Raw genomic sequence first — 21,405 nt, forward strand, 5'->3', positions numbered from 1 at the left:
CAGCAGCAACAGGAAGTGATGTGTTTATGTCACCAGCAGCAACAGGAAGTGATGTGTTTATGTCACCAGCAGCAACAGGAAGTGATGTGTTCTACGTCACCAGCAGCAACAGGAAGTGATGTGTTTATGTCACCAGCAGCAACAGGAAGTGATGTGTTTATGTCACCAGCAGCAACAGGAAGTGATGTGTTTTACGTCACCAGCAGCAACAGCAGTTTGTTAGAAGAAGAATAAGTCAGTAGTTAGTTGGCGTGTGTTTTCAAGATGGAAGGCGAGTCAATACAGTGCAAAACTACAACAGGAATGATCACTTATCACCGATATCGCCAAAATAAACAAAAATGTTAAGGATTAAATGGTAAATGGCTGCATTTATATATAGCAGCTTTTATCCAAAGCACTTTACAATTTGTTCCTCACATTTTACCCATTCACACACCGACACCGACGACGACCATGCAAGGTGCCAACCTGCTCATCGGGAGCAGTTAGGGGTTAAGTGCCTTGCTCAAGGACACTTTGACAAGCTGCCCGGGAGGACTGGGAAGTGGTTAATTTCTCATCCTAACTGCTTGTTTTTGAGAGACAAAAACACATGACCACGTGACTTAATCTATAAACATAATGCTTTATCGGTCAATGTCATGGAAACCGTGAGCCTCAACACTGAATAAATGGTGTGATCGAAAATATTATCATCATGTCCATAGCTTGGTGTTAAATCTCTGTACAGCTTTGACTGGTTAATATAGTTAACTAGTATACAGCTACAGCTCAGACACTAGGGCGACAGTCTACAGTGTTCTTAAAACAATCAATGTGCGGCTCTTCCATCCATAATTTTTTTTTTACTTTTTTTTTTTTTTATGTCACTCCTTCCATAAGGACGTAGAATAAACATTTACCATTTTTTTTTAAATGGTCCATTTGCATGTTCTTGGTATCTGAATCTAGGGACATATATGGATCAGTGTCAGAAATAGTGTGTCTGTTACTAGGCTTGAGTAAATTGTAATGAACCAAAGGAGAATATCAATTCTATTTAAAAAAAAAATGTATCTTTGACTGTGAATAACACCATGCTAAAATTGACCAGACCTGAAAAATCTAAGCAAATGAATAAAGGGAAGATTATTAAACAGAAGGTTTTGTAGATACAGTACTGAATTCTGCCATCTTTTTCATAATGTAAAGTTCTCCACCATTTTTCATCATATTGCAACACCGTTTTTTGCAAGACGTTCACAGAAAGGTAGAGAAACTAACTGTGTTCTGTTTTATGGCAATAACGTTCAGGTTTGTGGGAGATAATCCCAAAAAATAAGAGAAATTAAAAAGTAAATCCAGAAGTCAGATGATTGACAGGGGCTGGTGTGATCTGGGTAGGGTCGTTTTTCGAAATTCGAAAGCCCTGAGTCTCTTCCTTCAAAAGACTACACTCACTTTTGGATGTGCCACTTCCTCCTGTCAATATGCGCCGGTTTCCGACTCAATGCCCTGAGATTTCTATAATCTTATATTTCACTAATAACAGTTAAAATAATTGTTAAACAAACGTAATGCTGAAAATATACACTTTTACTGTATATCTCGGGCTTAAGAGGTTAACCCTGTGAGGCCCAAATTAAAAAGACATTAGCAACTTCAGAGGCCAGAGGGTGGGACATATAAACACATTTACTATCAAATAGCATTGTGAGGCTGAACAACAGGACCAATTGACTATACATGTGCTTAAAGGGGAACTATCTTATAAATGGCCTTTTTCAGTGTTTACCATTGTTTCTTAGCTATGTGGACTTATATTAATAGGATCTATGTCTCTAATTCTCATATTGGCGCATTCTTCCAATTCTCCTCTCACAATATTCACCCTCACTGAACTGAGTCATCTGAAAATGTGCATATCTGTGATGTCAGAGATTTCTCAGCTGCATAATAATGTGGCAGTTGATGTGGCAGTTGGCACCAGGCCACACAGTGGTTGGAGCCCAGCCTCAAAACGGCTTAAGATCTTGAGGTAGAAAAATGCGGTTTTTGAGTACTTGATTAGAAATACAAAACAATGCATTTTATTTTTTGAAAAAAACCTAGGTGTTCCATAGACTCACAGGAATTGTGTAAAAGTGCCCAAATAGTGAAAGAAATAGTAAAATAGTTCCCCTTTAACATTTTTTAAATAAACATTCTTTTTTTAAATGGCTAAAAGTGATTTTGTGATTTTGCAACCGTGGGTCTCACAGGGTACTTTTAACCCTGTGAGGCCCAAATAAAAAAGACATTAGCAACTTCAGAGGCCAGAGGGTGAGACCTATAAACACATGAAGGGTGCCGTGACTGAAAAAAAAGGTTGAGAAACGCTGGTATATGGTGTGGCTCTTTGTGGTACCACAGTAATTTTTGTGGCTCTTAGTCTCTGACTGGTTGGCCACCCCTGCCCTAGACCCATCTTTTGTTTTCATTTTCTCATCTTTGGGCATTTTTGTTTACCTTTCTTGTCTGGTCTGGTCATCGTATGTACGTCATGTCAATTATGTATTTATTGCAATCTGACCAGAGCTCTTTCTCACCTTCTGGTCAGACATTTTGTCTCGGATTGTAAACCGATCATGCTCCCTCTCAGAAACAGGTAATAAACTATGTTCTATTTTTATACAATTTGACTCATCTGAATTTCTAACAGTTCACCGTCATGGCTGATTTAAAATATTACCACAACAATGGCAACAAAGACCATACCTATACTGCCTTCTGTATTGTTGTTGAGTGATGTTTCTCAGTTATCAACCTCTGTACATGTAAAAAGACTAATTTTGTCCGGTCTTACGGCCGCCAAAAAGTTGATAGCGTCACGCTGGATTCAACCGGATAAAATGTGCTGGAAGGTGTCGGTTCTTACTTATCTCGATGTGATTTATCTAGAGATATCTACTGCACGAATTTGAGGTGTTAATGAAGCCAGCATAGCAATCTGGTTAGCTGTGGTGGAGAAGATAAAGGGAAGCATATGAACCTGTAATTTCTGATGTTAAAGGGAATAATGGATGTATAGTCCAAGAGGGGGTGGAGGGGGAGGGAAGAGTGAGGAAGAGCGAGCAAGAGCACATGTATTGTATTGTATTTATTATTTTTACGTCTTTTAATCTACATTTATTTTGATTTAATTACTGGACTGTCATTATGGTTATTATTATTTCTGTCATTGTCCTGTGATTTATCATTGATTTTTACTGTTACTGTATTGTTTGTCTAGTTTTATGTTAAAAAAGGGAAAATAAAAAACATTTGTTAAAAAAAAAACAATGGCAACAAAGTACCAATTTCACTTGACATTCAGAAGCCACAGAACGTGGTGTGGCTGAGCAGAGCAGCGTGCGGCCGTGCGGCCCTGGGACCTCCTGCTCACCGGGGTTGTGGTGGAAGATGATGTTGAGCAGGTCCTGGTCGCCCCAGGTGATGTTCAGCTTGTACTTCTGCAGGAGCGGCATCAGCAGCTCGTCCCAGCGCAGACCCACCGGCGTCATGTCGTTCTGAACACACACACACACACACACACACACACACACACACACACACACACACAATGCAGGGATAAGAAGAAACAATACTATATTCAGGATACAGGCTTATTGCTAGTAAAGTATTATTATCAGAGATCTCTCAGATCACAGAGATATTCTCAAGTCAATGAAAGTTGAAATGAAATAAAGGAAGACTTATTCAAGAGTCACTTTAACGCTGTACTATCCATAACTATAGTGTGTGTTGTGTGAAGCCATTTCAGTTGAAGGCTTTTGGGAACTGTACCAAAACTATGCCGCAGGGGCGCCCTCCTGTGGCCGAAGCTGATAATACAGAGAATGAATACAAATCCTGTATATAGCAGTGTGGATGGAAGGAAACCTCGTATCACCAGTTTGAATGATTTTCTTCCTTTTTATTTAAAAAGGTTTACATGATTCCTTTATGGGCCGAGTAGGTTTCATGGCCCGACGGTCCTTAGGGATCCATTACATTTTATATATTACATGAAGCTCGGGCAGGCGCTTGTTTCACTCGCCCCCAGCCGTACACTCTGTACTGCCACACTGATAGTACACTGCACTGAATGTATGGAGTCGTGCTTCTGATCCCAATCAAACCTATTGCGTACTTTCAATCTAAAAACAGGGTGTTTCTCCTATGTTCTTGGGTAAACGTGCCTCGTTAAACATACTATTCGTGTAATAGTAGCACAATGACAATTGGAACCCTCTTAAAAAGGCACAGTTGATTTTTTTTTTTTAACCCTAGCTCTATTTCCTACTCGATGATGTTGACCGGTAGTCCTCTCTCGGCTCCGGCTCGTTAAGACACTAACTAATGCAAAGTCAATGGGGCCAAGCTCCTGTCTGTACAACCCGACTGGAAGCAACCGGAAAAAAAACGGTGTGTGTAGATCATCTCCTCCTCTTCCCTCCTCCCCCCTCCCCCATCTTCTCCTCTTCCCTCATCTCCTCTCACCCCCCCCCCTCGTCTCCTCCGCTCACCCCCCTCTCATCTCCTCCTCTTCCCTCATCTCCTCCTCTTCCCTCATCTCCTCCTCTTCCCTCATCTCCTCTCACCCCCCCCCCTCGTCTCCTCCTCTTACCCCCCTCTCATCTCCTCCTCTTCCCTCATCTCCTCTCACCCCCCCCCCCCCCCTCGTCTCCTCCTCTCACCCCCCTCTCATCTCCTCCTCTTCCCTCATCTCCTCTCACCCCCCCCCTAATCTCCTCCTCTCACCCCCCTCTCATCTCCTCCTCTTCCCTCATCTCCTCTCACCCCCCCCCCTAATCTCCTCCTCTCACCCCCCTCTCATCTCCTCCTCTTCCCTCATCTCCTCTCACCCCCCCCTCATCTCCTCCTCTCACCCCCCTCTCATCTCATCCTCTGCCCTAATCTCCTCCTCTCACCCCCCTCTCATCTCCTCCTCTCACCCCCCTCTCATCTCATCCTATTCCCTCATCTCCTCCTCTCACCCCCCTCTCATCTCATCCTATTCCCTCATCTCCTCCTCTCACCCCCCCCTCATCTCATCCTCTCCCCTAATCTCCTCCTCTCACCCCCCTCTCATCTCATCCTATTCCCTCATCTCCTCCTCTCACCCCCCCCTCATCTCATCCTCTCCCCTAATCTCCTCCTCTCACCCCCCTCTCATCTCCTCCTCTTCCCTCATCTCCTCTCACCCCCCCCCTCATCTCCTCCTCTCACCCCCCCCTCATCTCCTCCTCTCACCCCCCTCTCATCTCCTCCTCTTCCCTCATCTCCTCTCACCCCCCCCCTCATCTCCTCCTCTCACCCCCCCCTCATCTCCTCCTCTCACCCCCCTCTCATCTCATCCTATTCCCTCATCTCCTCCTCTCACCCCCCTCTCATCTCCTCCTCTTCATCTCATCCCCCCTCCCCCCCTCTCATCTCCTCTTCCCTCATCTCCTCCTCGCACCCCCCCCCTCTCATCTCCTCTTCCCTCATCTCACCCCCCCTCTCATCTCCTCTTCCCTCATCTCACCCCCCCTCTAATCTCCTCTTCCCTCATCCCCTCCTCATCGCACCCCCCCCCCTCTAATCTCCTCTTCCCTCATCTCACCCCCCCTCTCATCTCCTCTTCCCTCATCTCCTCCTCTTCCCTCATCTCACCCCCCCTCTCATCTCCTCTTCCCTCATCTCCTCCTCTTCCCTCATCTCACCCCCCCTCTAATCTCCTCTTCCCTCATCTCACCCCCCTCTCATCTCCTCTTCCCTCATCTCACCCCCCTCTCATCTCCTCTTCCCTCATCTCACCCCCCCTCTCATCTCCTCTTCCCTCATCTCACCCCCCCTCTCATCTCCTCTTCCCTCATCTCACCCCCCCTCTCATCTCCTCTTCCCTCATCTCACCCCCCCTCTCATCTCCTCTTCCCTCATCTCACCCCCCTCTCATCTCCTCTTCCCTCATCTCACCCCCCCTCTCATCTCCTCTTCCCTCATCTCACCCCCCCTCTCATCTCCTCTTCCCTCATCTCACCCCCCCTCTCATCTCCTCTTCCCTCATCTCACCCCCCCTCTCATCTCCTCTTCCCTCATCTCACCCCCCCTCTCATCTCCTCTTCCCTCATCTCACCCCCCCTCTCATCTCCTCTTCCCTCATCTCACCCCCCCTCTCATCTCCTCTTCCCTCATCTCACCCCCTCTCATCTCCTCTTCCCTCATCTCACCCCCCCTCTCATCTCCTCTTCCCTCATCTCACCCCCCCTCTCATCTCCTCTTCCCTCATCTCACCCCCCCTCTCATCTCCTCTTCCCTCATCTCACCCCCCCTCTCATCTCCTCTTCCCTCATCTCACCCCCCCTCTCATCTCCTCTTCCCTCATCTCACCCCCCCTCTCATCTCCTCTTCCCTCATCTCACCCCCTCTCATCTCCTCTTCCCTCATCTCACCCCCCCTCTCATCTCCTCTTCCCTCATCTCACCCCCCCTCTCATCTCCTCTTCCCTCATCTCACCCCCCTCTCATCTCCTCTTCCCTCATCTCACCCCCCCTCTCATCTCCTCTTCCCTCATCTCACCCCCCTCTCATCTCCTCTTCCCTCATCTCACCCCCCCTCTCATCTCCTCTTCCCCCCCCCCCCCCCCCCAACTCATGGCCCTGACTAGGCGGTTGACCCCCCCCCTCCCCATGCCGTCTGTGTGTTGTTTACACACCTTGAAGTAAGTGGCCCTGATCCGCGTCATGTTCATCAGCATGACCCCGGAGTTGACCCCCGTCCTGCCGTAGTAGGGGTGCCGGGCGAAGCGGCTGTACCAGGCGAGGCGCGGCTCCTCGTGCTCGGGGGCCATGGCGGCCAGGTGGGAGGCGTTGAAGCGAGACAGGAAGGCCCACAGCGCGTCCACGGGCTGCAGGAAGAGGATGTCCGAGTCCACGTACACCAGGGAGTCCACGTGCTTCAGGAGCAGCTGGACGGACGACACAGAGGGGATGGAATTATAGATATATATATTATATATTATATCTAGTGGTCTGATAACGCCGTCGAGTTTCAGTGAGTTGCCAGTCAACATGCCCGAGACAGATTGTTTTTTCATCCGTACATTTCCGTTTTATACCGTTTTGAATAGAGTATGGTTTGGGTGCTTTTCAGTCATTCCAGGAAAAAGATGAGAAAAAGGCATTTTACTGTAATCCAGTCATCATCACGTTGTAATTTTTCTGCTGATTATCTAATCATCCTGAAATCAACGCTAGATTATCATTATTATATCTCGTCGTGCATACATGAAATGACCGTCGTAGCGGGCGGGTCTTTTGCAAAGATGGCGGTCTAAATCCAATTTGAATTCTTCCCTTGTATTGAACACACCATTCGTGATGGGTGTAGCAACAACGCACCACATTTAAAATAGACTCCCCCCCCCCCCCAGTGCCCCCACACACACACACACACACCGACATCACAAATGGCAACAATTCTGAACAGGTTGTTTAGGCTCGTTAATCTTCAAGACTCCAAATCCTGTCCGACAGCGAGGATTGTACCCGTGTAATTTTTCTCCAGCACCTCAATAACATTTCAAACAGCCTAGTCCATTTTTACGACATGTGCCCTTTAACTTGAGAACTGTGGTATATTCTGTGTGTAAAATCTTATGACTCGAGCTGCATGATAATGATACGCAGGGGCAGCGGCAGTCTCACGGTTAGAGAGGCAGGCTTGTGACCAGGAGGTCGCCGGTTAGAATCCCAGTACCAGCAGGGAAATCTGGATGGAGGAAGCGAACACTTAGTGCTCTTGAGCAAAGCAGTGAAGCACTAACTTAGTGGAGCTGCTAAATCTGCAACAGATCATAACCTGCTGACTGCCTCCCAGTCGCATGCATAGCCCTCAGACTCCTCTCTCTCTCCCTCTGGTTCTCACTCTTTCCTTCTCTCCCTTATTTATTGTAATTTTCCTTGTATACCATTGCCTCCTCAGAATTTATTCTAATCTTATCATTTATGTTTAATGTGTTGGCAGTTTGTCCACATGTCTGCAATCATGTGTCATTAAGTTGAAATGAAAGAAAGGATCATTGCAATGCCATACATAGCAAACTATGTATTATAATAATAATATTATAGTTTATATAAGTAAACTCCCACCCCTCATTTGTTAATCATCATCTGTTTTTATTTAGAATCCCCTAATCTGTGAGAGAGAGAGAGAGAGAGAGAGAGAGAGAGAGAGAGAGAGAGAGAGAGGAGTTTTTCACAATGTTTCCCATCATGCCCCTGGGATATTTTGTAGACCAACGCTTGGCAAGATGAAAAAATAAAATATATTCAAGATCTTCCGATGTTAAAAAAGGACACATGTTCAACTCACGGGTAGAAAGAGTCTCTGCGAGGCGCAGGGCTTGAACAGCTTCTTCCACTCGGCAGCGTTGCCGCTGGGGAAGGAGATGGGGTAGACGGTGTACTGGAACCTGGAGCGGACCGCGCCGGGCCAGGAGTCCAACTGAAAGCCAGCAGGACAAGTAGAGCAGCGTGGTTTAGTTTGCCATCCTCAGGGATGTAGACAGTACAGGACAGAACAACACACACACACACACACAGTAATGCACTCTCGCACGTGTACACACACACAAATATGATCATTTCATTTCAGTCTTGCAATGTCTGCACATAGATTCTCCAAACAAACTGTGTCGTCTGAAACGAGCCAGACTGAGTTTGGTTTGTGTCAAGAGCAACTTAAACACTACAAATAAGTCCATTGAGAGACTGCCATCTAGTGGTTAAATGCATGCTATTGGCTGATCTCGGTGCCAGGTGATGTCACCACACACACATCTAATTCATAAGGTACCTACATCTCCTCCTGGCACCAAGATAGCAATAACATGCATTTAACCACTAGATGGCAGTCTCTCAGTGGATTTATTTGTAGAGTTTGATCCACCTAAAGGACTATGATGTGAAAACAGTGAAACACCCTTAAAAACAACAACGTGACAGGCAAAGTGAAGGGAATAATGAAAATACAAAACGTTTTTTATCCAAAACGCTAATTGTGTGTTGTCAATATACAGTATTTTTGTGCATACATACACAGTATTTTTATGCATACATACACAGTATTTTTGTACATACATACAGTATTTTATACACAGTATTTTTGTGCATACACAGTATTTGGTGAATAAAAGTGATTCTGATGACGGTGCACTTCATCAACTCTACTCACAGCTTCCCTGAAGCTGGCGTGGAGCTGGTCCTCGGCGAAGATGTGCAGAACAAGGTGTTTGAAGCTGAGGAGGACGGCAGACTTGAGCATGGTGAGCGTCTCCTCCAGCCGCGGGCCACAGGCCACCACCGCCAGGTGCATGATGGGAGGCTCGGGCCTGATCTGACCACTGCCACCGCCCTCCATCTGACCCCCCTGCCGCATGATGTACCTGAGAGATGAGGGAGAGCAGGGAGAGAAGGGAAAGAGAGAGAGGGGGGAGGGGGAGGATTCATGAAGAAAATGTACCTCCTTAGAATTGATTCTAATCTTTATTTAATACGTTTAATGCTTTGTGGCATTTTGTCCACATGTCTGCCATGTGTCATTAAGTTGATAATTGCAATGCCATACATAGCAAACTATGCAACTAACCATGTATTATGATGAACAAGTAAACTCCCACCCGTCATTTGTTAATTAAATATCGTCCGTTTTATTTAAGAGTTTAAAGAGAAATGTAATTCCCTAAATCCGTGTTAATTCTCTCTTTCTTCCAAACCAGAGAGACCGAGTCCTCTCAATACATCTTAATGGTACTTAGGGATTTCATGGTGTAGCATTGGATATGTGGTTCACTATGAATGGTATTCGAGGCCTGTCCTTGAGGTTTGACTGAAGAAAAGCTAAATATCCCCTACTACATACTAACGAATACGCTTGTCTGAAAAATTACGAGTTATGCCGTTACCAGTTATCAGATGTCTTTTCTGCATAAGGAAACCATACTTTTATGGCTGCATTCATCGTCGTGTCCATGGACATGGAAGAGAGACTTGAAAAGTGTTGCGTCTTTTATGCATAGGAAATACAATTTATCAAATATTAGTCATGATTAATATGTCTCTGCAACTGAACAAATTAATACTGAACTACATACTTCAATACTTCCCTTTCCCCTTCTCTCTCTCTCACACACATTGGTGAAGATATTTGGGGTAAAGTATTATATTTGGGGTAGCTTATAAGGTAACAATTGTCACCCTGGTTAAATTTGTGCTGTTAGGTATAAGCTGGCAGACGGCCATTGACGGTGAATTCATTTTTCCTGTGGAGCAGAAAACACATCATTGTAATTTAAAATAAAGTTTTAGTAAAGTTTTAATAGAGCTGCGTTAGTCCATCCACAAAGTACCAGTGTTTTGGTTTTGAGATATTCGCAGCAGAAATTATAAGCTTAGCGAGTCTAGCGGATATTAAATGGGTGAATGCGCTGTATATGTGTAATTTGAACGTTCAGCTTGGGGGTACATAATTGTGTACAGAACGAAAAAACGCTAAGAGACTGACCCAATTACCTGTGGCTATCGTATAGACACATTTTAACTTGTAATAACACACAGAGGCCTATATTAATCAAAGGCACATTCTGTTTAATGAAAACAGAATGGAACATTGTGCCAGACAAACGTTCTAAAATGAACTAAAGTGCTTAGTAAACTAAACTGCCTTAAATTGTCGTGAAATACAAAATGGTCTTAGCCTTAAAAGGAACTTTTTGGGAGATTAGCTTATTTTCCATCTACCCTGGAGTTAGACAAGCAGATACCCTTTTCTTCTCTGTGCGTGCATTAGGCGCGTCTCTACAATTCGTAGCCGCATTTCTGCAGACCCCTCTCTGATTGGTTGAGCTCCATTTCTGCAGACCCCTCTCTGATTGGTTGAGCGAAGCCCCTCTCTGATTGGTTTAGCTCGTCACGCCGTAAAAGGCGGATGTAATGTTATCATATCAAGAAGATAAGCAGAAATGTACTACCAGATTCGCGTATAACGTTATTTATTTCGCGTGACTTCACGGTTTATTCATAACGTTATGCACATTTCACAACACAGCCAGCTGTTAGAAACTGTACATTGTAACATTATATAACATAACGTTGTTATTTCGCAGTTATTTCGCGGTTTATTCACATAACGTTATATTGTTTACACTGTCTTTCTTCTATTATAACCCTCCCAAATCATATTCAGAAAGTTTATTATTGGTTAATGACAAATCAATTAATCCTATCCAACATGTGTAAAGGCACACACAACATATTCCAGTTAACGGTATATTTTTTTAATGATTCGTTATGGCGTAATCAATACTTCCATGCGTATAAATTGCGTTCGCGACCTCCATGTTTTGGGGCTATTCATCAGAAAACTCGGATCCGGGATTCGGCTCCCATCCGTCGGGCAACAACTGTGGGTTTTCAGCCTCTCTCTCTGGAGCTTAACGGAGTTTCGACTCCTGGCTAGAGGAGCTTGTCGCGGCTCATGCGCATGCGCGCGCTCGGCCAATAAGAGAGGGGTCTGCAGAAATGGCCTCAACCAATCAGAGAGGGGTCTGCAGAAATGCGGCTACGAATTGTAGAGACGCGCATTAGGCTTAGGGAACAGCCACACCGTTAGCCTAGCTTAGCGTCATTCACTAGAAGTAGGTGTGCCAGGCAGTTCCCAACAGTCACGAAATACACTCCAAATACAACACGAAAACGTTCCTATAAACATGTATTTACCACGTGGACTGGAGGGGGGGAAAAATTATAATAATTAGACATTTTCATTTTCTAAGCAGATATATACTCGGAATTTTTTTTTGCCGAACCACTGCTGCCTGGGCGCAGTGATTTCATCACCTCAAAGGTGGCATGTTCCTTTAAACCATTAAAAAGGCTCTGTGGTAAACAATTGAATATGGCCTATATAAAAGTGCTTGATAAAACTTCTGCTATTCAAAATCTTTATAAAAGATATGCCTAAATATATTTTCGGCTAAATTCAATTGTAACGGTGGTCGTCACTAGGTAGTAGGTACTAGCAGGCACCTCATGCTCAGCTGTCCTCAGACTGCCTCGAACCCTCCGCTCACCAGGGGTGTAAAGTACTTGAGTAATTGTACTTCGGTACAATACTTAAGTAATGTTTTTGGGGATTTGTACTTTACTCAAGTATTATTAGTAGGGGTGGGGGGGGGGGGAAATCGATACGTAGTAGTATCGCGATACTTTGCGTGGCGATACTGTATCGATACAGGGACGCCAAGTATCGATATTTAATTATAAAATAATAATAAAAAAAATTGTATAAGGAAGTTTCATTGTTCATTTCAATACCTGTAATAGTACAGTAGTCCACACACACACAGACATTCAGTTAAGTTGGAATACGACTGTAATACAAACAGTTCAGTTTGTCAGGTACATGCAACACAGATTACAGTGTTTACATCTGTCTGCTTGAGAGAATACCATGTTCTGCAATAAAAATTATTGAAGTGAGATGAACAGACTGAACTTTATTTTATTAGATAAAACATGTTGAAAAAGTTTTACTTTGCAGTTGAAAAAAGGTAATAAATAAAATTTGATCAAAATATATATATTATATATATTTTCCCCGCAATACTCAGCGTATCGCGATATATTTTGTATCGCGATACTATCGTATCGTGACGCAAGTATCGCGATAGCATCTTATCTTGAGGTCTCTGGCGATTCCCACCCCTAATTATTAGGTTTGTATACTTGTACATTTACTCAATTACATTTCAGAGAAAAAATATATAGTACTTTTTACTACTTACATCTACAAAGTACAAATCTTGCAGGTCCAACTATTTGAATTAGTATATTTGTTTCTCTGGCCGAACTAACGTTAATGTTATTAATCCTGCGGGCACACTTTATTTAAAAACAGCCAATCAAATCCCCATCAATGGAAAATGAACCCGCCCATACCCATGCTGATTGGTCCTTGTGCAAGACTAGAAAGCTGGGATCTTTGATTAAACACCTGCTATCAGAAGAATACATCTGTCTTGCGTTGCTGGTAGGGTTAGCTCGCCTAGTGCAGCTTTCAATACACAGTAGCAGGAGTTGGTTGGGCTTGACGTGCCGAGACGGCTTGTACACAACCCTCAGCCTGTCTGGCCTCACATGGTATGAGGCTGCAATCCATCACCTGGAAGACAATAGGCGTGGGAAGAGGACTAACAAGCCAACTCCAAAACCCTCCCCCAGAGGTTAAATGGGTTTGCGTAGGGCCAACAACCCTACCTGGAAAAAAAAGCACGTTACTAAAGCATCTACGATAATTCAAAACCAACTCGACCTGGGAAAAGAAGGGCTCCCACACAGGAGGCGCATGACGCCGTGCAGTGAAAGCCGAAAGGAAGCTGTAAGGCCGACTCCCCTCTTAACCCCCAGGAAAACCACCAGAATTGCCACATGGAACATCAGGACGATGTACGAAGACAGTCCAGGTAGCACAGGAGATGAGGAACTACAACATCTCTCTCCTTGGCTTGTGTGAGACAAGGTGGCTACAAGCAGGGCAACTGAGATTGGCATACACGACAGGCCCTGACTTGGAATCCCCAGGGGAAGCGGAAGAGAGGGCGGCCTAAGAACACCTGGAGGCGGGACACTGAGGCGGAGCTCAAGAGACAAGGAACTAGCTGGGGGGAGGCAGAAAGGACAGCCCAAAGCCGTGTTGGATGGAGAAAAGTCGTAGATGGCCTGTGCTCCATTGGGAGCGATGGGCCTAAGTAAAAGTAAGTATCAGAAGAATAGACAGTCAGGGTGACAAGCTACAGAAGATGGCCACAAACGATGGTACGAGTGATGAAGAGGACGAAACGGAACATTTCATTGCCCGGGAACAAAAAAGGGTTTTTACTTTTACTTAATACTTAAGTACATTTAAAAGTAGAAACTTTTTTACTTTGACTCAAGTGTGTTTTTAGCCAGATACTCTGACTTTGACTTATGTACGATTTTGAGACGGTACCCATACTTTCACTTAAGTAAAATTTGTGGATACTTTTTTTTACACCCCTGCCGCTCACCAGCACCATGTGGCGTGCCGCGTTAAATACCAGTGTTATCCATTCTGTCACCTGACTTGGATCCTTTTCCAGGGGGGCTATGCGACTTAACACTTTGAGTGCCAGCAACGAGATTTCTCGTTAGTTCACGCCAACCGTTGAGTGCCAGCCGACGAGAGATCTCGTTTTTAATCGTTATTTTTTTCATTATCGATTTCCATTCATTTTTCATCAATCTAGCCTCACGTTACCAGTGGGGATCTGTCTGAACTCGAACAGGGAAAATACCGCCCCCTATCGTCTCTCCGGATGGTACTGCACCCCTTTGGATTGGATTGAATGAAACGCATGGAGAGAAAAAAAGTCCTGCTTCCACATTTTACTTGTCAGGCATGTAACCGGAGACGATCGAAGTCATCGCCCACCACCAGAACAGCGGAGAATGTGTGTTTCCAGTACGCAGCGTTGGATCAATAAACGCGATCGATATTTGGAATGGCGATCAGGAATTGGAATAATCTTTTTGGAGAACATCTGATCTGAGGTAAGGAATCTATTTTACCAGTCTTGGGATAATCAGAGCTATTTTCACCTATATATCAGCATGTGCCATATGTGTGTGTCTGTGTGTGTGTGCGATCAGGAAATAAGATAATAGATTTTTCAGCCTGCTTCTATAGCGTGCACATATACTATATACACATATACTATCGATAATCTAGCGTTTATTTGAAAACAATTCATAAATAGGCCGAAAAATTACAACGTGTTTTGTGTATTCCAGTAAAGGGCGATTATCACAGAATCTTCTGAAATTTTCTGAAACTTTCAAAAAAACAAGCGTTTTTCAAAATGGTATAAAACGGAAATGAACCGATTAAAAAGCAATCCGTTTCGACAATGTTGACTGCAAACAAGTCATTGGTAAGCGGCGACGGCCATATTAGACACATAGCCATAATTTAAGATATAGTTTATGCGTTCGCAAATATGAGAGCTCTGCCATTGAAGTGGGTGGTGGCACGCAACGGGGTTCCGGGGCACCGGACTCGTGGCACTCAAAGTGTCAAGGGACGTGAGTTTACACCAAAAGGCCACCATTGCAAGATGCCAACCTCGTTACGCACGGTCACCCCTCTAAAGTCACACCACAGCGACGCCAGCTGGAGAGCTGCTGGGTTCAACCATATCCTCCGAGTCAACGGGCACCACTTGTAACGGTGGTCACTAGGTACTAGCAGGCACTTCATGCTCAGCACCTGTCCTCCCAACAGCTGAGCCTCGAAGCGTGAACCCTGCGCTCACTGTGACCACGTATGTTAAACACCATGGTCTTGTCCATTTCGCCACCTGAAAATTATCCAACTCCGGTGAATTGGTTGATATATATTAATAACTTACACAACACTGCAGCACACCCCCAAACTGTACCTATGTGGGTGAAGCAGGGGCAGTAACCTACCTCAGTGCATTTGTGTGTGGACATGAGGTGTAATATTTTCTGGGGAAGAAATATATGCTTATCAAAAACATTCATATTCTAACACTATATAGATAGTTATTAATATTTATTATTGTTATATTGTAGAAATGTGTGCATTGAAATGTCTGTAAAGTCTCGATGACATTGAAAATGAGGGTGACCTCAATTGTAATCTCGAGAATAAATACAGGTTGATGATATTTTGCACAGAAGGAGGCATGCTGAGTTTATGAGGGCATCAGATTTAAAAATACATTAGAAATGCTCGAGAAATTCCTAACAACTGATAGTTTGACAAGAAAGTATTGAGTCTTGAAAATCGAAATTGTGCGTTTGTGGTGTGAACATTCATCTCTTTATTGTATAGTAAATATTAAAAAAAATTAGCTAAAAATTAGCTAAAGAACATATGCGCACCAGGTGAATCACATCTCATTAATCTCTGACAGAATGAAAAGGAGGGATAAGACTAGTATTATGCATTGGTAAAAACTTAAATGAACAGAAAAGGTTTTGCTTGTTTATTTGTATCGTTTTGTTGTGCCAATTACAGTTAAATTAAATTATGCACATTGATTCTGGTCTTTGTTTTATAAAGGCCTACACAGTACTTAGTAGATTAAACAGGGTTTTCTAGACATTCAGATCAAAACAAAGCATTACAACCGTCAACCAAACGTCTAATGAACTAAAGAGACCATGGCAATCATCCATTTTGGAAAATGAACTAGAGTATGCAGACTGGGACAAAATAGAGGTATTAGGTGAAATGCCCCTTTAAGGTTGTGGTATTTCTGCTCTGAAGCTTGCTTTTAGTTTACCATTAGCTCGCTCTCTCCAAACACTAGGTCACACTTCAAAGGGAGAGACCAAGATAATCAACTGGATAAATTAAACACACAAACTGAAGTGTGACAGACATTTGTCTCTGTAAAAGTAAAACCATGACATGGTCTACAATGGTCACACCAACCATTTTACAACCAGATGTGTTGGTTTATAGACTCTAAACTTTAGAGACTATTTATGACTCGATCTGATGAATGGTTTTGTAAGAAGAAGCACAATTAGGTTACATTGTCCAAGTGAATAAGCCTTTATTCGAAACAACCAACCGTTATTAGTCATTTGTAAACCGCTTCAATCACTTTATTTATCTATCTATCAAATTAAAGAGCGAGAGTAACTTGGCACCACTCGGATTTGTCAACCTTACATTCCGATACTACTAGGAAGACAACAGCCTCATCTGCGAGCTACTTTGTGATACATAACATAACCCAAATCCCCATTGCCTAACATATTATTAAGATAGTTTCCTCTTCTACATCCCACCTCTTAACAAGTACCGAGTGTGTCGACCAGTTTGTTTACCTATTGTGCCCCTTTAGTGACTGTGATGCACCGAGTGAAGCCACAGTCACTTGCTCCTCAATAGGAAACCAACCTAGATTTACCCTGAAGGACTGGTTCTGGCCGAGCCGTTCGTTATACAAGTATCACAGAGACATGTCAAAGGTACTCACAGTTGCACGAGGGTTTCGCACAGAGATACGGGATGGTTTGAAAGCTCGGCGTTGCTAATAAACATTTTAAATATCGTTTAATAAACTGATCAACAGTGCATTATTTCCGGCGTTGGGTGCATGATGCGCATGCGCTGTGATCACAGCGCAGGCGCACCACCAGGCAGCCAACGCCGGAAATAATGCCGTTTTGAGCAGTGTTGACCAGTTTATAAATAATATTTAAAATGTTTATTAGCAACGCCGAGCTTTCAAACCATCCCGTATCTCTGTCCGAAACCCTCCTGCAACTGTGAGTACCTTTGTAATTCGGTGAATCAGTCACGAAAGGGGATATTTACCTATTGTGCCGCGGATGTTGTTGATGTCCGGGGCCCGTGTCGTGTGCAGCAGCAGGCTCGCGCCGGGCTCCGGCTCCCCCTGCAGCTGCAGAAGCTCGCGCTGCAGCCGCCGTCGCGTCGGAGAGAAACAGTTTACTGTAGACGTACAGGCCCGAGAACACGGCGAACACCGTGCACAGTAGCAGTGCACGGAGGTACCGCCGCATCGTCGATGTCGAAAACGCTTCTCGTGTCTACAGTCATGACACAGTGACACACACACAGAGAGACGGGCGGACGTGGAGCCTTTAATAACAAATGCAGGAGGAGGAGAAGAGGGCAATGTCTGGTCTGTGGGGGAGGGGTGGGAGCGGAGCCATTAACTCCCCCTCCCTCCCTCTCCCTCTCTCTCTGGCCTCTTGTCTGAGAACCATTCAGCTCATCACCACCACCACCTAGCCCCTTTCGTGACTGTGATGCACCGAGTGAAGCCACAGTCACTTGCTCCTCAATAGGAAACCAACGTATGTTGACCCTGAAGGACTGGTTCTGGGCCGAACCGTTCGTTATACAAGTATCACAGAGACATTTCAAAGGTCCTCACAGTTGCACGAGGGTTTCGGACAGAGACACGGGATGGTTTGAAAGCTCGGCGTTGCTAATAAACATTTTAAATATTTTTTTATAAACTGGTCAACACTGCATTATTTCCGGCGTAGGGTGCATGATGCGCAGGCGCACCAGGCAGCCAAATACGGAAATAACGCCGTTTTGAGCAGTGATGACCAGTTTATAAAAAAATATTTAAAATGTTTATTAGCAACGCCGAGCGTCCGAAACCCTCGTGCAGCTGTGAGTACCTTTGAAATGTCTGTGATACTTGTATAACGAACGGTTCGGCCAGAACCAGTCCTTCAGGGTAAATCTAGGTTGGTTTCCTATTGAGGAGCAAGTGACTGTGGATTCACTCGGTGCATCACAGTCACGGAAGGGGCCACTCAATACCTAAATTACATCCCTATTTACTGAGGTAGGCAAACAAAACTGAACCTCAGCTTGCATTTTCTGTGGGAAAGTGTCTGTCGTCCTGCGGGTTGTTCACCAGATGGGGCTGTAAGACAGACGGTGAGTCGACTAAATTGAGGCTGTGCGTATGAATCCTAAACAAAGGAGCGAGGGTGGGATGGAACTGATTACACTACTCTCGTTACTGTAATGTAATAGTCATCCGTTTTAATCGTGGATCGTCTTGCACATCATGTTTTATGGGGTGGTGGTGGGTAGCAGAAATGCCCATTAATACATCCCTAGTACATGGTGTTTGAGTTTGTCGATTTTAATGTGAAACCATCATTTAGAAATAACCTAAAGTCATTTTTGCATTAAGCAAAATAATGTTAACCCTTTCTGCGCACCACAGTTAAAAAAGTAACACGTAACTTTTACTATTGAGTACATTTTCAATTAGTTACCAGTCATTTTCCTTCTAACTTATGTTTTTTTTTTTTTTACAAAATTAGATTTTTTTTATAACAGTAAGCTACTAGTAGGGTATTTGTGTGCTCTTTCCACCTGGCAAAGGAGGGTATGGTTACAAGACTTCACTTGAAATATAGTTTACAAGACTTCATAAACACAATAAATAAGCAGGCCTAGATTTAGCAACGTGAACCCAACTTCTGATACGATGAAATAATGTCCTACACCTGGCAAAATCAGCGGTTGGACATTATGTCCTTGTAGTGCACGTGGTGCACCAAGTTGATCATAAGCATGCAGTCACAAAAATGCAGAGCTGGTGAATGAATAATTCATTATGGACTAAAATGCAACTATTTGGGGGGAAAAGGAGGCTTTGGACTGTGGTGAGTTTTTGGAGAAGCTTGGAATAGATGAAGTGCCTCCAGGCAGCTCTAGTACCCAGTCTTTTGAGTGAACCGGTTCCCGACTCTGTAGCACAAAATTGGCATCGCACAGCTAAATCTAGATTGAAAATGTCCTAATGATGTAATATGCTATAACCCGATGCTGTGTTTCTCAACCTTTTCCGTGTCATGGACCCCAAATCGATACACATTTGACCGTGGACTGCCATTCGATACAAATCTTTTAGGACCGCCCATCAGAACTTGTACTCGATTGCGTTGAGGAAAGGTCTTGAATCGCCAGAATAAACAGGGTCGCTCTTCTCGGGTGAATGTGCAGCCTAACCCTAACCATTAAACTCATTTCCCAATGTTCCTGCTAACACCGTAACTCACTCTGAGGCAATTGAATAGCTAATAACAACCTCATAACAGTCATACCAGATTCATAAATGCATTATATCACATGTCAAAAACTGATATATGTTCATAGTGCACTTAACGACCGTTCACACTGCGCCGTTACTGAAGATATTTTGGTGAAATAATCTTCAAAGACGGGGACGACAAGTATTGAACACATAATTTCATTCTTTTTCAAACATGTAATCAACCAATCTTCACACACACATTTAGAAACAATGGCAAAGCATAACAAAACCAAAACGAACCATGAAAATCATATAAAAGAAGAAAAAAAGTGACGGTGATACAGTTTCAACCAATCAAAACGGTGTCGTCTTTCCGTTTCAACACACGACCGTTGACAAATGTTACCGCCCCAATATTTTCCTCACAAGTCCACACCTAGTCCCAGCTAGGGCAGTGGACCTACGATCTTTCTAAAACATTAAAATGAGATTTAAAGGGATATTTCACTTGGTAGAACATTTTAAGTGTACGTAGTGTAACTACAGGAACCGCTCTGGAATAAGTCTACCTGAGCAGCAGAGGTCAGCAGTCGGTTGATATTTTTGACCTCTTAAGCATCGGACAGGCCGACGGTGGGGGTGGGCCACCATCACACACTCGCACGCACGTCGCCGTCTTGTCGGCTCCGGGCTGCGTTTTTCGCCGATCCAACAAATACATTGTTGCAAAGTTGAATTTGCCGCCTTTCGATCGTCACCACACTCAAACCCATTGCGTGATTCCATTCTCGAGTTGCAGGACGAAACAATCGGCGAGCGTCATTCGACGAGCCGTTCAGACGAGTGACCGCGTCCGGTTGTGAACGGTCCCTGAACTGACCAGTCACCGGCGCTGATGGCGAAAATGATTGACCACCGTTGTAGCCATCCGAGACGGGCGCTGGGAGTCGGGGAAGGTGACACAAGAAGACGAAGAAGTCCATTGTTTTGACGAGACTAGAGCATCGAAATGAATGGCAGCGGACGGCCATTTTGGATAATCATGCCTATTTCTTACCGGTACACACGTTACAAAAACATGTGTAAAACATTCATTTTCTGTGGGATTTTTATCAACTTTGGATCCTATCTCTCAGTTGGAACTTAAAAACAGGCATCTGGCAACCAGTAAAAAATAAATGTGAGTAGATAAAACCTTTACTTCAGTGTGTTCAAACCTGTTACTCTATTTCATTAGCACTCAGTGAGTTTTCTTTATTGTGTAAGGAACTCCAGAATGTTACCTTTCAAAAGAGACCAGACTCATGCATGTGCTATAAGTATAAAGTATAAATGGCAAATTACTTTGGGTATGCAATAGTCAAAAACAAGAAGGAAAAAAAAACTAGCCCCATTTTTGCCCCCCGATACTTAAGAGGTTAAATAGACTTAACCGTGCTTTTGTATAAGAAGCCATTTGCCTCTTTTCTTTTTTACTCTTTTAACCTGGTATATTTAATTTTTCTGTAACGTTATCTTTATTTTATGTACAGTATGTACTTCCTTTATATAATACTTTTTTAGTGTTGTTCCACTCATATATTGTGTATTAGCACTTATCTTGTTACCGTCTTTAAGTCTTCCTTTTTAATATTTGTAAAGCAGTGTGCGATGGAATGAAACAAGCTATATAAATAAACTTTGATTTGATTTGAAGAGTTCAAGGGTAGTCGACCACCAATACTGGCAGCTCTTGGCACCCCTAGTAGCCACCACTCACTTCCTTCCGT

The 21,405-nt window shown here is 43.9% G+C and overlaps 1 protein-coding gene across 1 annotated transcript in view; it reads right to left on the minus strand.

Annotated features, from left to right (window-relative positions):
- The window catches only part of LOC311241553 (glucoside xylosyltransferase 1-like), a 32,445-nt gene extending 14,759 nt beyond the window's left edge, over positions 1-17,686 (minus strand). Inside the window, exons 1-5 of the mRNA XM_084330412.1 lie at positions 17,422-17,686; positions 9,220-9,430; positions 8,359-8,490; positions 6,701-6,952; positions 3,407-3,530 (exon numbers count right to left, since the gene is read on the minus strand). Of these exons, the coding sequence (XP_084186538.1) occupies positions 3,407-3,530; positions 6,701-6,952; positions 8,359-8,490; positions 9,220-9,430; positions 17,422-17,627 (925 nt within the window). The 5' untranslated portion in view covers positions 17,628-17,686. The remainder of the gene's footprint in view (positions 1-3,406; positions 3,531-6,700; positions 6,953-8,358; positions 8,491-9,219; positions 9,431-17,421) is intronic.
- Between the last annotated feature and the right edge of the window lie 3,719 nt (positions 17,687-21,405).

Source organism: Notolepis coatsorum (assembly GCF_963971535.1).
Source record: "Notolepis coatsorum genome assembly, chromosome: 15".
NCBI lineage: Eukaryota > Metazoa > Chordata > Actinopteri > Aulopiformes > Paralepididae > Notolepis > Notolepis coatsorum.